At 41.3% G+C, this 13,346-nt stretch overlaps 1 protein-coding gene across 1 annotated transcript in view; it reads left to right on the top strand.

Moving 5' to 3' along the window:
• ext1b (exostosin glycosyltransferase 1b) overlaps positions 1–13,346 on the top strand; it is a 119,115-nt gene that overhangs the window by 73,420 nt on the left and 32,349 nt on the right. Inside the window, exons 2-3 of the mRNA XM_040121909.1 lie at positions 6,069–6,162; positions 10,240–10,347. Of these exons, the coding sequence (XP_039977843.1) occupies positions 6,069–6,162; positions 10,240–10,347 (202 nt within the window). The remainder of the gene's footprint in view (positions 1–6,068; positions 6,163–10,239; positions 10,348–13,346) is intronic.

Raw genomic sequence — 13,346 nt, 5'->3', positions numbered from 1 at the left:
CAGGAACGCATCTGGATGCCCACAAACAGATGCTGACACATATTTCTGCACTTAGCTGCTTGGTAAATAAGTAGAGAGGGTGAAAGTAAGGGGCCACACAGACACAAATGCACATACATTCCAGTCACATACTACTGATTCTTCTCTCCAGCTCATATTTGTCACTATACGCATGTGCAGACACATTATCTCCCTCAAACACACACACACAGAAACATATGTGAAAGCGACCCGCAACCCACACACACTCCCCCTCACCAAACATGCTCTATCTCAGTTAGTCAAGAGCCAAAGATACCCTCTTTTTACCCACAAGCTCATTTAGCCTGCACATCTGTCGTAGTCTCCTGGGAACACACACAACAATATGCTTCAGCTTAGACACTTGTGTTTATGGGGAGTACGAGGTTCATGTTTAATTACTGCTGGATTCTGTCCTTAGTCTGTTTGGGAGTTATTTACTAGACAAATGAGCACATCTGTGGCATGACACCCATAATTATAAATAACTTTTTTATTCTTTGATTTACTACCACTACATCTTGAGGTTCATTTCCGTTCTCATGTGCAGAAGGACACAGTGAAAGCAAATTAGAGCTTTCTTATATCATAAATTAATAATTTGATGGGTCAAAGTCTTTACAAGAGGGTTTTTTTTTTCTTTCTGTTATGAAACCGCATTAACACACACGCACAAACCCGACAACAATATAGTACAAAAAACACTCGCCTGGATTTTGGTCCAGCCATCACCAGACCTCCAGACACCCATTCTTTCACACACTCGAAAAGACTCACACACTTTGGGGGACAAAGAAATTAGTGAGGAAGTGGCAGAGCGAGACAGGAGAGAGGTCTGGGAGGCTAATACAACAACAGTCTTGATAAGCAGTAAATTGGATCCCTTTCTCTCTGCTCCCTGGAAGACACTCAGGCTAGTTGTGATTTTGTGTTTTCATCACCCTGAAGCTCCATGTTGAGGGGATGGACAGGCACTAGGAGTCTGCTGGGCGCCCGCATGGCACCAAAAAGACCAGGAGGCAGCCCACCAAGTGCTGGTTTTTATAGAAAGCAACCAAACAGGGTTATGTTAAAATGAAATAACATTTCAATTGCATTTTTATTTTTAGTATTTTACTGTAATACTAGCTCCTTACTTGGGAGCATTTTGGAAATATGTGTTTTCACATAAACATGTTATCGCTTGGGTTTTTCTCTGCCCTCCTTCCAAGGATAAATCACTTCACATCACACATATATCTCCCACATGGATCACCAGCTGCTGAGGATCCTGACTTTTTGCCTGGAAAATGCCACTTTAGCCTCAGTCTTTTAGCATGATATGACGTATGTAGCCATCCAGTGCACATTTAAGACACCTTTTACAGGGGTTTTAAAATGAGTCAGCTGGAAACATTAGAAAGAGACCTGGGGAAGATTTTCTTTTCAGCAAACTCGTGTTGTTATGTTTAAGTTTACTAGCTAACTACCACTGGTAAAATCTGCTACAGAGAGTTGTCAGTTTAGAAAAATCAAAGATCGGGGGCCAGAAATGAGAGGCCTGCCTTTGCCTACTTCTTTGTGGAATAAAAGACCACTGTTCCTGAATTTAGTATTAATTCTGAGTGGTAAATCTGCCACAAGTACCATCATAAACTGCATATGTGCTGTGCTAAAACTTTCCATTTTAGCGTCGTAACAGTAACTAATGGGTGAGGACTTGGCAAAGGATCTATTGAGTCCTGTAGTTTTTCATTATATTACTGAAGACTTCATCCACTGATGGTCATAAGGGGGCAGTTAGGGTGGTTGGTGGAGATGAGGGTGGAGGTGGCGTCTGATTAGACAAAAGTTTCTTTAAGCCACCATTAACATTAGCTAGACAGTGTGTTTATTAAAAAATGCTCCCCCTGTTTCACCCCCTTAACCACTCTCAATGTGGATGAAGCGCCAATCCCATATAATTAAGTTGCTGCAAATGAAGGCACTTAATGACGTTGTCAGGGCAACAGTGTAGGATGTTGCCATTGGGGCTGGCGGAGAAGTATTTGCTTCACAGTTGTTGGACATGCTGACACGTGCACTCAAATGCACTCTCACTTTTCATATGACAAAACACCAGGGTGCTCATGCAGAGTTCATTTCCTGTGTTTTATTAGGTGAGGTCTTGTTTCCTGTCTGCTTTATATTTTCCGCATACTGACATAATTTTCTGCAGTTTTGCACGTCCTTCCAGCAGGATACCACTTCACCTTTGTCACACACCCGCTTCTGTTTTGCTCACCCTGCTTTCATTGTGCTGTCTCACACAAATAAACATACACACACTCATATATACAATGGAGAGTCACACACAAATGCAAGCGCCTGAAAAATATAAATACGCAGACACAATCACACCCTGCAGGCTCAGAGCGCAACAGTGGCTTTCCCTCCGCCAGCTCAAGGTCACAAGGACGGAGGGAGAGCTATTGTTAGACAGACAAGAAAACAGAGTTGAAGGAGAGGTAGAAGATAAGAGAAAAGGAGAAAAAGACAACAAAAGCAAGCTGTGGCTTCTGAACCCCGTGTGAAGTCCAAACTAGCAGAAAAGTTTGAAGGAAACAAGAGGAGCGAGGAGAGGAACAGAGAGGCAAGAGATGAAGGTGGGTTTAGACGGCAGGGGACGTCCTTGTCGAGGCCTCCTCCTGCGACCTCCTCACCTCTTTCAAACCTGTAAACCACTAACACTCCCTCATAAAAGGTAAATTGTCTCTACTGGGCACAATCCCAGTTCTAATCAGGTTAAGGCACACAGCAGGTGGATCACATGGGAGGGTTGCGACTGGCGCCTTTTCAGGAGACTGCAGCAAATTTGCATCACTGTAATCCTGCAATCTGCTTGAGAGGCTTGGCAGAAACTTCCCATATTGATTATGAAACATTAAAAAAGTTAGAAGAGGAGTCAAGAAGTTCTTCCCATGACAGGTTAGGTCAAAAAGAAATAAACAGCAAACATCTGCATCCTATTAAACATAAGACAGACAATCGCTTTGGTTACATAAAACATGTTACAGGGCTGCTGCATGTTAAATTCACACATTGATATTCATTGCAGTTAGATGGTGGTCTGTTTTGCGTGCTGTTACACACACGCACACACACGCACACACACGCACACACATGCACATACATGCGCAAACAGATAGTCCAGGCAGACAGCTGGTGTGGAAATATGGGCTAAGATAGCTTCTTCGTCTTCATCGACAGGTGACAGAACGTCAATGTGAGGGCGCGCAGCTGTCGCTTGTACACACTGTGTGTGTGTGTGTTTGTGTCTGTGCACACAATAACTGTGCCGTGCGGAACGTTATGCATGTAGGTGTGAATGAGGGTGGGATTTTATCATAGGCTGTCCCTGCACTTCATAAGAGCTTGGCTAAAGGAGAAACTTGGCAGCATCTTGCCAGCAACATCAGCAATCACCATCAAGTGTGTGTGTGTGTGTGTGTGTGTGTGTGTGTGTGTGTGTGTGTGTGTAGTGCTTGGCTTCCGGCTTCACCCTGTCAGCTTGGTCCTTATTCACAGGCACAGGCAGACACAGAAGGCATCATCAGCAGTCACTCTCACACTTCTCTACAAGCTATAGTACATTCACAGCATCATCAGTAGAATCAGAGTGTGTGTGTGTGTGTGTGTGTGTGTGTGTGTGTGTGTGTGTGTGTGTGTGTGTGTGTGTGTGCGTTCGTGCGTGTGTGTGTTTGTATGTGTCTGTGTGTGTGTGTGTGTGTGTCTTGTAACCTTCACCTTGTATAGATTATGGCTAAATGAGAAATGATTTTCTGCCTCACCAGTCTCTTAACCCCCAACCTAGACAACCCTTAGGGCTCATTTTTTCTATTTTTATTTATCACAAAAAAAAAAAAGAAAAAGTCATAGGTGTCATTATTTTTTATTAAAAATCTAATTTAAGAAATTAATAATACAAAAATCTGTATGTATATTGATTTTAATAAAATAGCATTGGCACTACAGACACTCAACAATAAATGTTTATTGTTTTGTTTTGACTCTGGTACATATGGTGCATAATTATCATCTTATTTGTGATGTTCTCATTTTTCTCTTTTCCTTTATATTTAAATACATTCTCTGAGCTGTCAGTGTTGCAAGAAGATGTAGTTTACTTTGAAATGTTGTGATCAGTGTCTTCTTGCAGCAGGAAACTGTGTGTGGTTTGTCTGTGCGGAAAAAAATAATATTTTCCTCCTTTTGAAAAAAAAAAAAAACACACACACTATTTAATAGTGAAAATTGGTTAAAAAAAAAGAAAAAAAGAAAATAATTAGACTTATGAGAGCAACCCCGTCATGCCCAGTTCTGCAATTTTGACTGGCTAGCCTTTTCTGTTGGTGATACTTATTAATGTATGAGAGACGGAGAGAGATAATCCACACAGGAAGACATCCCTATGTCCACATTTGAAGAAAGCAAGAAGAAATAAAGATGGAAAAATCCAGGAGAACCAAGAAAGAAAGAAAAAAAAGGTTGGGGAAAGGGTAAGATTGAAGGTATAAATTGAGGTTAGGTGAGCAGAAAGTAAATGGCCTTCTGTATCATACAATAAACATCTTAAGATCTCCATGTAACATAAAACAGTATCTACACACAAACTGTCAAAACATAGAAAAGCAGCGTGCATGCAAACATGAACAGAGTGTGACGCACAGACACACAGTTTCTCTATTTCTGTCTTTCTCTGTGTTCTACACACACACACACACACACACACAGAGAGAGAGAGAGAGAGCCAGCTGTGTGGTGGAAGCAGGTGTCACTCTCAGCTCATTACCCCTGGCAGGGTTGATCACTCTATTTGGAGAGCAATAAGACACACCTCACTGGCGAGATAGAGGGGTGAGGAGGCAGGAGGAGGAGAAAGAGGAGCGGGGAGGGGGAGAGGGAGGGAGCGCCATCCTCCTGCTTTAAGAGATATAGGGATCGAGAGAGGTAGCGAGTGGAGAAGAGGGGGCGTGCAAAGGAGCGTGTGGCTTGCGAGATAGGAGAAAGGGAGGAGAGAGGGGGAAAAAGGAGGAGATGATAGGAGAGGTGGCGGGATAGAGTTTTGGAGGAACAGAGAGGGGAAAGAAGAAATTAAGAGAAAGAGGGATGGAGAAAGAGTGGAAGTCTGAGAGGCTGTTTAGTGAAAAAGAGACAGAAGATATAAAAATATTTATTACAACATGGATCCTACTTTCTAAGAGTAACGGTAGGCAAAAGACACGAGCAGACAGACAGCCTGGGGTTTTTTTTTTTAATAACCTCAGGTTAGCAAAAGTTATTTGGAAGAGAAAACAAAGACGAATGGTTAATTATTACCCAAATTGTCCTTGTAAACATTTTTGTCGCAGTTTACAGACTGAAGTCCAAATTTGACCTACCATACTTGCCATATTTGTACACTGAAAACTTGTGCTACGCAATGAGGGATTATTGTTGACAGTTTGGGTTTTTACCGCACCAGAGTAGTTTAGATCATCTGAGTAAACTCCCTGTTTGTTACTTCCTTCCAAGAACCAACTTTTCCTTGTAATAAACCAGATTTGGCTTTTACATTATGACTAACAAAGACAGTTGAGATTTCACAAAAACCGAAGCTGAAACCTCAGGAACGGGTGTTTCCCCTTGAAATTCTTAAGAAATATTTTCATCACGTCTTCCCTTTTTTCTTTTTTTTTCTCCCGGCTGTGCTGAGTGCTCCTCGTTTCCCTGCTTGGGTTTGTGTGATTAAAAGTATCTGATTGTTTATGTAAATGGATGAAAAACTATATCCATATTGTGACAACGACTGTGTGTGAATGACATACTCCTCATGCCAGGTTTATCAGTATTTGTTCATCTGTGATACAACATCAACAATTCTATTACTATAGCTCATTACAGAAAGTAGCAGTGATGCATGTAGTGTATGTATTCTTCTGATTACACACAGTTTTCTAAGCATGCTGATCTTGTTAATGTCAGTTAACTCATCACGTGTGTGTGTGTGTGTGTGTGTGTGTGTGTGTGTGTGTGTTGTGTCTCTGCAGGTACGACTACAAGGAAATGCTCCACAACTCCACCTTCTGTTTGGTGCCCCGCGGCAGACGGCTGGGCTCCTTTCGCTTCCTCGAGGCGCTGCAGGTAAACAAGCCACACACACACACACACACACACACACACACACACACAGACACACACACACAGTCCCAATATGAGAAAACTGCATATGCTGTAAATCATACCTACCAGTGATATTACCGGGAAGAAAAAGAGTCACTTCCCACTCTGCATTTGTTTTAATAGTGCTACCTCTAGCATTGAAGGATCACTAAATCACTGCCACCTTAATAGTGTAATTAATATAAACAAACAAGACCTTCGACCTTCGTTTTATATTGTAACACTGGAATGAAATGCGCAGAGAAATTGTTAAACTGAGGCCTGTGAAAAATGGCAGACGGCAAGATGGACAGAGGGCTGAGTTTTCTATTAGAGAACTCTTAATTTTTGTCTATGGTTTAACGGTCATTTTGATCATGAACAACTATCCTTGCCACATTTTTATGTAGTTACCCCCACAACTTTAGCAGAAAGATATGCCGTAGATATCTATGTAAAATGGTTATGTGTCAATGAATGAGTGTGAATGAAGGTCTCAGTCACACCAGCCCATTTAAAATGGTGAATTTTCACGTCAAAATCAGCTAGTTATAATGCCACAATTGGCGGATTTGTGTCAAAGTTCACCAAAGTGGAACTCGCACATTATTTTCAACCGTTGACAAAAATAGCAAGCCATCTTGACTGTGCTGACCTCTCTTGGGAATAGAGAACCAAAGAGTCCAAAATGGAGAAAGCTTTCGTAGCTTATTAGCTGTGTTGCGACATCCATTTTTATTTAACCCTCCTCCAAAAAAGAGGAATCATTTGCAGAAGCTTTTTTGACAAGAGTCGATGATACAAGTGCCTCCTTTGAATAAACTGTGTACACTTATTGTCCCTTTAGCGACTGAGCTAATGAGATCGCTACCTAGCTTGGAGACCCCTTTTATTCTATTGGATTTAAAGATGTACGGTCCTAAAAACAAAATGCAAGGGGGCACAAACAGGACAGTAGAGAGAAAATAGAAAGCAGCCTGAGAAGCTATTGTGACTGACCAGCAGTGGCATGTTCTCGGCTGGCTAGTGTGTTAGCAGTTAGCAGTAGGCTACTGATCTAAATATTTCACAGAGACGTGCCGATGATTTTCAATGTAACACGCTCTGGTGTGACCATGCTATGTTATAGTGGACCAAATTTACAGCTACAAAGATTGTATAAATGTACGTTTTTTTCCCCCCGTCTTTACGGGTATGTTTATGTGCACTCCAGTTACGAAATAAGCAATGGTTGTCACGGTGATACTATCTTAAAATGGTTTACACAAATAGAAAAGCAAGACTTTGTGCTTTCAAACAATGCATAGTTGAGTATTCAACTTTTTATAAAGGAGTTAAAAATCCTACAGGTAATGTGCCCCAACACTTTAAAAGATACCCTTGATAACTTAAAATTTCACCCATCTAGTTACTTTTCTGATACTGGATCTCCATTAACCGTCACTTTACTCACACCCCTTGAAATCCCCACGCTTCACATCTCTTTTTTCTCCTGCTCATCCATTTCTGTGACTGCCCTGCGCTCTTCTGCATTACTGCTGCACTGTCCTTTACCTCTCCTTACCGTACACCGCCGTCTACAGAGTGCGACCACATAAGTGCGCTTATCACACTGTCAGCTGCCACACACACATAGCGGCGCACTCCACTCGGGAGGGAAAATATGCCCTCTCCTCTCCTTCCTCCATTTGTCAGACTCACCCCATCCATCGACTCACACCATCTAGAGGAAGACAGAGAGAGAATATTTACAGACTTTGGTCTTTGCATGAGAAAGCAATTCCTAAGAGGTCAGCTCTGTTTGTGTGCGTGTGTGTTTGTTTGTGTGTGTGTGTGTGTGTTTGTTTGTGTGTGTGCCTGGGGTTGTTTGTGTGTGTGTGTGTGTGTGTGTGTGTGTGTGTGTGTGTGTGTGTGTGTGTGTGTGTGTGTGTGTGTGTGTGAGTGAAGCAGAGCCAGAGGGCCACTTCTGGTTTAGCTGGCACCTTTATGACCTGGGACTGACAGGGCCGTCATTACATCAAATTCCCACCACGAACACACACCAACACACATGCAAAAGCACACGCACACACCAGCTGTTCCCTCTACCTCTCCTCTCATCCCTCTATCCCTCTGCCACTCCTTTGCCAAAGGTCACATTCAACTTCTCTACCTCCCCTCTTCATCTTTTTTAATTTCTTTTTTTATCCACTTTCTTCTGCTTGTTGATTTCTTTTAATTCCCCTGTTTCCTCTTTTTATCATTTCTGCAGCTTGCAAGCTCTGAGTAATCAACTCTCCTGCACCAAAATTACTATTTTAATATTGATGTGTCCACAGCTGCAGCTTTAAAAAAAAAAGGGCCATCTACTGAGCGTGGTCACTTAACATTAAGTTTAATTGAATGATTCAAGTATTTTTAGAAATCAAATAAACACAAACAGAATCAGAAAATGAACAATTAATTATGTAATTAAGAATTATTTTTTGCATGCTTGAGTTCTTGTCGTTCCCAAGAGTCAGAGCAGAGTGAATAACCGTTTTCTTGTTTATATAAACCCGGATGTCTGAACCTTACTCCCAACTTTTGACCCTGTTTTTTTTGTCCAGAATGTTCAACTTTTTGTGATCTGCTCTCCAACTAATGGCTGCTATTTTTTTTTTTCATATTCATATCCTTCATCATGATACTTAATTCCTCATTATCTGTGACTATATGCTGCCTGCCTGCTTATCTAGATTGTATGTTCAAACTTACTTAAGTTTATCTGATTGCTGAGACGCTGTGTGCGATGTTTGATGTTAAATTTTGTAACTCTGATCCCAGCGGCGCGCTTGCATGTTTAGGTTCTATTTGAGTTCATATTTGTGTACGGTTTTGTTAGGCTGCTTGCATACAATAGTTCTATGGCTGCATTTTCTCAAAAGTTAAAGCTGAGCTGTTTAATATTTTATTATTAATGACTGTGTGTAATGTGAAAGGAGTTGCTTGAAGTGGAGAATCAGAGAATCAGTAACCCAACTCCCAAGTTCCCCTCAGCTCTATGCAGCGTTTTGGTTTTTAAGGCCCCCCGACTTGAATGTTTTGGGTCACTCTCACTGCTCTCCTCAGCCTTGTTTCCAGCACCGGCAGGCAGCTGTTTTCAACTGAAAAGCTCTTAAAACTGACTGTACACTGCCTGCTCAGCACCACACCACACACAGACACAGTCGGTGACTCGGCAGTGGACGTAGTAGAGCACCTAGCAACTAGGGAGCCCTTGAGCTCGTGGCCAAAAACAAAGCTAAAAAGAGAGTGAAAATTGGAGTCAAAATGAGTGCTCTGTTACTGCTGGATGTATAATGTTTGCTAATACATTCAAAAGATCAACTTTATAGGGTGATAATATGTCAGTGTTGCATTTACAACTTGTACTGCTGCCCTCTAGTGGATAAAAATATCAATTAATACACCTTTAAGAACAAATGGCAATTTTGCCATTTCCATTAATAGTTGGAAATTTCTGTCATTTAGAAATTTGTCAGGATACAATCAACAAGTGTAGTAACAACCAATGTTTCTCATATAACAATGCTAAATGTTTTATACTATTGATAATTGTGATTCAATCCGACAGCTGCAAATTTAGGCAGCTGCTCTTGCATTCTCAGTTCCTATAATTCAGCCCTTAAAAAAGACATTTCTGTTCTAAAACAGCATCCAGTCTGTGGCTGATAAGGTTGGGATAAATAGATGCATGAGTTTAAAAAAAAAAAAAAAAAAAAAAACTCAGCTTTGTGCTGCTGACTGATTTTATGTATGATATGTCCACATTGCAACAAAGAATTTTGAAATTAAAAAAAAAAAAAAGTCAAATGTCTACCAAATGGGGTCACAGACAACAACTGGTCAATTATAGTACAGTTGGGTTTTGCAGCTTTACTAATCAGAATCGATATGTAATGAAGCAGTCATCATTTAGCTGTAGCTGTGACTGTGTTTATAAAGGATCATGTCCAAACTTCCCTCTCTGTCTGTGTGTGTGTGTGTGTGTGTGTGTGTGTGTGTGTGTGTGTGTGTGTCTGTCTGTTTTTCTATCAGGCTGCATGTGTACCAGTGATGCTGAGTAACGGCTGGGAGCTACCTTTCTCTGAGATCATCGACTGGAACACAGCCGCAGTGATCGGCGACGAGAGGCTCCTGCTGCAGGTAACAACCCGAAGACGCGCTCGCACGAAACCACATGGTCTGTATATCACCTGAAAACTATACCAGGCGGAGAAATAGCAGCAATCCAACAGCTGAAACAAAGCCTTTCTCTGACTGTTGATACCTTCACTTTTCTATTACCCAAAAATCCCGTTTTGTTTTGTTTCCTAGTGGCGTCGTTGTCAACCAAACAAAATTCAAGCAGCATACTAAGTCCCTGGCTGCTTGAAAATGTCACTCAAAATCCTCACATTGTTTTATGAGTGGGCAAATAAATAGAATGAGCAAATGGATTTGCCTGGAATTGCTTGAACTTCATGGGGGGAAAAGTAATTATATGCCCATTAAATCATAATTTGAATGAAGTGTGTAATAATATTGTTTGACATTGAGTTTTACAATGTAGGAGCTCCATCTGAGCTCACTCTGTGCAGCACCAAAAAGGCCTGATACATCCTGGTTCTGCCTCTGGATTTGTGTGTTTTACAACATGATGGGCCAACATGCATACAACAATCAATACATATGGTGTATATACACTCACCGAGCACTTTATTAAGAACACCACGCTAGTACTGGGTAGAGCCTCCCTTTGCTCTCAAAATAGCCTCAATTCTTCCGGACATGGATTTCACAAGATGTAGGAAACATTCTTTTGAGATTCTGGTCCATGCTGACGTGACCGCATCACATAATTTCTGCAGATTGCACTTTCGTGGTGCAAATCCCCTGCTCCACCACAACGCAAAGGTTCTGTTGGATTCAGATCTGGTGACTGGGGAGGCCACTGAAGTACACCCAGCTCACTTTCATGTTTATGAAAACAATTTGAGATGACTCTAGCTTTGTGACATGGTGCATTATCATGCTGGAGATCGGCCATTAGAAGATGGTAAACTGTGGCCATGAAGGGATGCACATGGTCAGCAACAATTCTCTGATAGGCTGCTGCATTCAGATGCCGATTGATTGGTATTAAGGGGCCCAAAATGTGCTAAGAAAACACTCCACATACCATTACATCACTACCACCAGCCTGGACTGTTGATACAAGGCAGGTTGGGTCCATGGATTCGTGCTGCTGATGCCAAATTCTCACCCTACCATCTGCGTGCCTCAGCAGAAATCCAGATTCATCGGACCAGGCTACGTTTTTCCAGTCTTCAGCTGCCCAGTTCTGGTGAGCCTGTGCCCACTGCAGCCTGAGATTTCTGTTCTTGGCTGACAGGAGTGGAGCCCGACGTGGTCTTTTGCTGTTGTAGCCAATCCACCTCAAGGTTCAACATGTTGTGCATTCTGAGATGCTTTTCTGCTCACCACAGTTGTAAACAGCTGTTATCTGAGTTACCGTAGCTTTTCTGTCAGTTGCAATCTGAGTTAACGCTGGAGACTGTTGTGTGTGAAATCAGCAGTCTCAGAAATACTCGAACCAGCTCGTCTGGCACCAGCAATCATGTCACTTTCAAAGTCACTTAGATCACATATTTTCCACATTCTGGTGTTTGATGTGAACATTAACTGAAGCTCCTGACCTTTATCTGCATGATTTTATGCATTGCACCGCTGCCACATGATTGGCTGATTGGATAATTGCATGAATAAAGAGATGTAAAACTGTTCCTAATAAAGTGATCGGTGAGTGTATATTAATATATGTTTTTCACTAAATGTGGGATACCTGTACTGTACATTGAAAGTATTTCCTCTCTATTTAAACGAGGAAAATATTTGGAAAATACTGCATATACAGTGTATTTACTTCTTCAGTTGAAATGTTCTAAGTTAGCAGAATATGCACATATACAGTACTGACTAAGAGTCGACAGAAAGTGTTTATTTGCCCTTACTCCCCCTTTACTTTGACAAATAAACTCACAGTAGAACTAATCTACAGAGCTCTCTGATTAAAACAAAAAACGAAAAACAAAAGAGCATTCATCAAATGGCTGCTACAGCATTTAAGCTTGTCTTCCCTAATACTGTTTGATGACTGTTGCCTTTATCATATTTAAATCCCTTTTGTTGTCTGCTTCATTCCCTTGAATAAAATCACAGTTTTGTCTTCTGCAAATACTACATAGCACTATTTGTTTTTTCCTCTGGGATGGGATTTCTTAACAGAATGTTTTGACTCACGTACTGAGGAATTTGGTAGAATTTGCTAAACAAGACTGCTACCGGAGGCACAGACTTGAGACTTGAGACTTGCGACTTGACTCCAGTCAGACTTAAAGAAAAAAAGTGTGACATTTTGACAAATATGCTCATTTGATTTTGTGCTGAGAGTTAGACGAGAAGCGCCTCCCATCTCCGAAGACTAAATGAAGCTGCCACCAGCGGATTCCTAACTTAGCTTAGCACAAAGACTGGAAAAAGGTTGAAACAGGTAGCCTGGCTCCGTCCTAAGTAACAAAATCTGCTTAAGAGCACCTCCATGTCGTCATTATATGTCATTTGTTTAATCTATACGAAAATCAAAGTGTAAAAACGAGAAATTGCTGTTTCATAGGTGGTTATGAGCCAGACTACTTCTTGGTCCAGATCATCACATAACTGCCTGTAAAGCCAATTCTTCTTTTTTTTTTTTTTTTTACACTTCTGTTTCCAGTCTTTTTTACTAAGCTGAGCTAACCGCTGCTTGCAGTAGATTTATATTCACCATACACACATGAAAGTGCTATCGGTCCTCTCATCTAACTCACGGCAAAGAAAGTGAATTAGCGTATTTCCCAAAATGTCAAACCATTCCTTAAGCCACAAAAACTACTTGACTCTTGACCGGGACTGAATGCTGTGAGACTGAACTTACATGACTTAAGACATGAAAGAAAAAACATCTCAAGTTTTGCTTGGAGGTTCATTTTCTTGAGCTTGAAAACAGCATTTTGACAAACACATTCTCAACAAAAGGGCCCTTATACTTGTCTCCAAAATTGTCAACCAAATCTTGTGGTCCAGTGCGTTATTTCGTTTGCGGTGATGTGGTGAAAACAGAAGTT

Source organism: Xiphias gladius, chromosome 24 (assembly GCF_016859285.1).
Source record: "Xiphias gladius isolate SHS-SW01 ecotype Sanya breed wild chromosome 24, ASM1685928v1, whole genome shotgun sequence".
NCBI lineage: Eukaryota > Metazoa > Chordata > Actinopteri > Istiophoriformes > Xiphiidae > Xiphias > Xiphias gladius.
The sequence above is the reverse complement of the archived record's forward strand: the minus strand, read 5'-3'. Positions and strand labels throughout refer to the sequence as shown.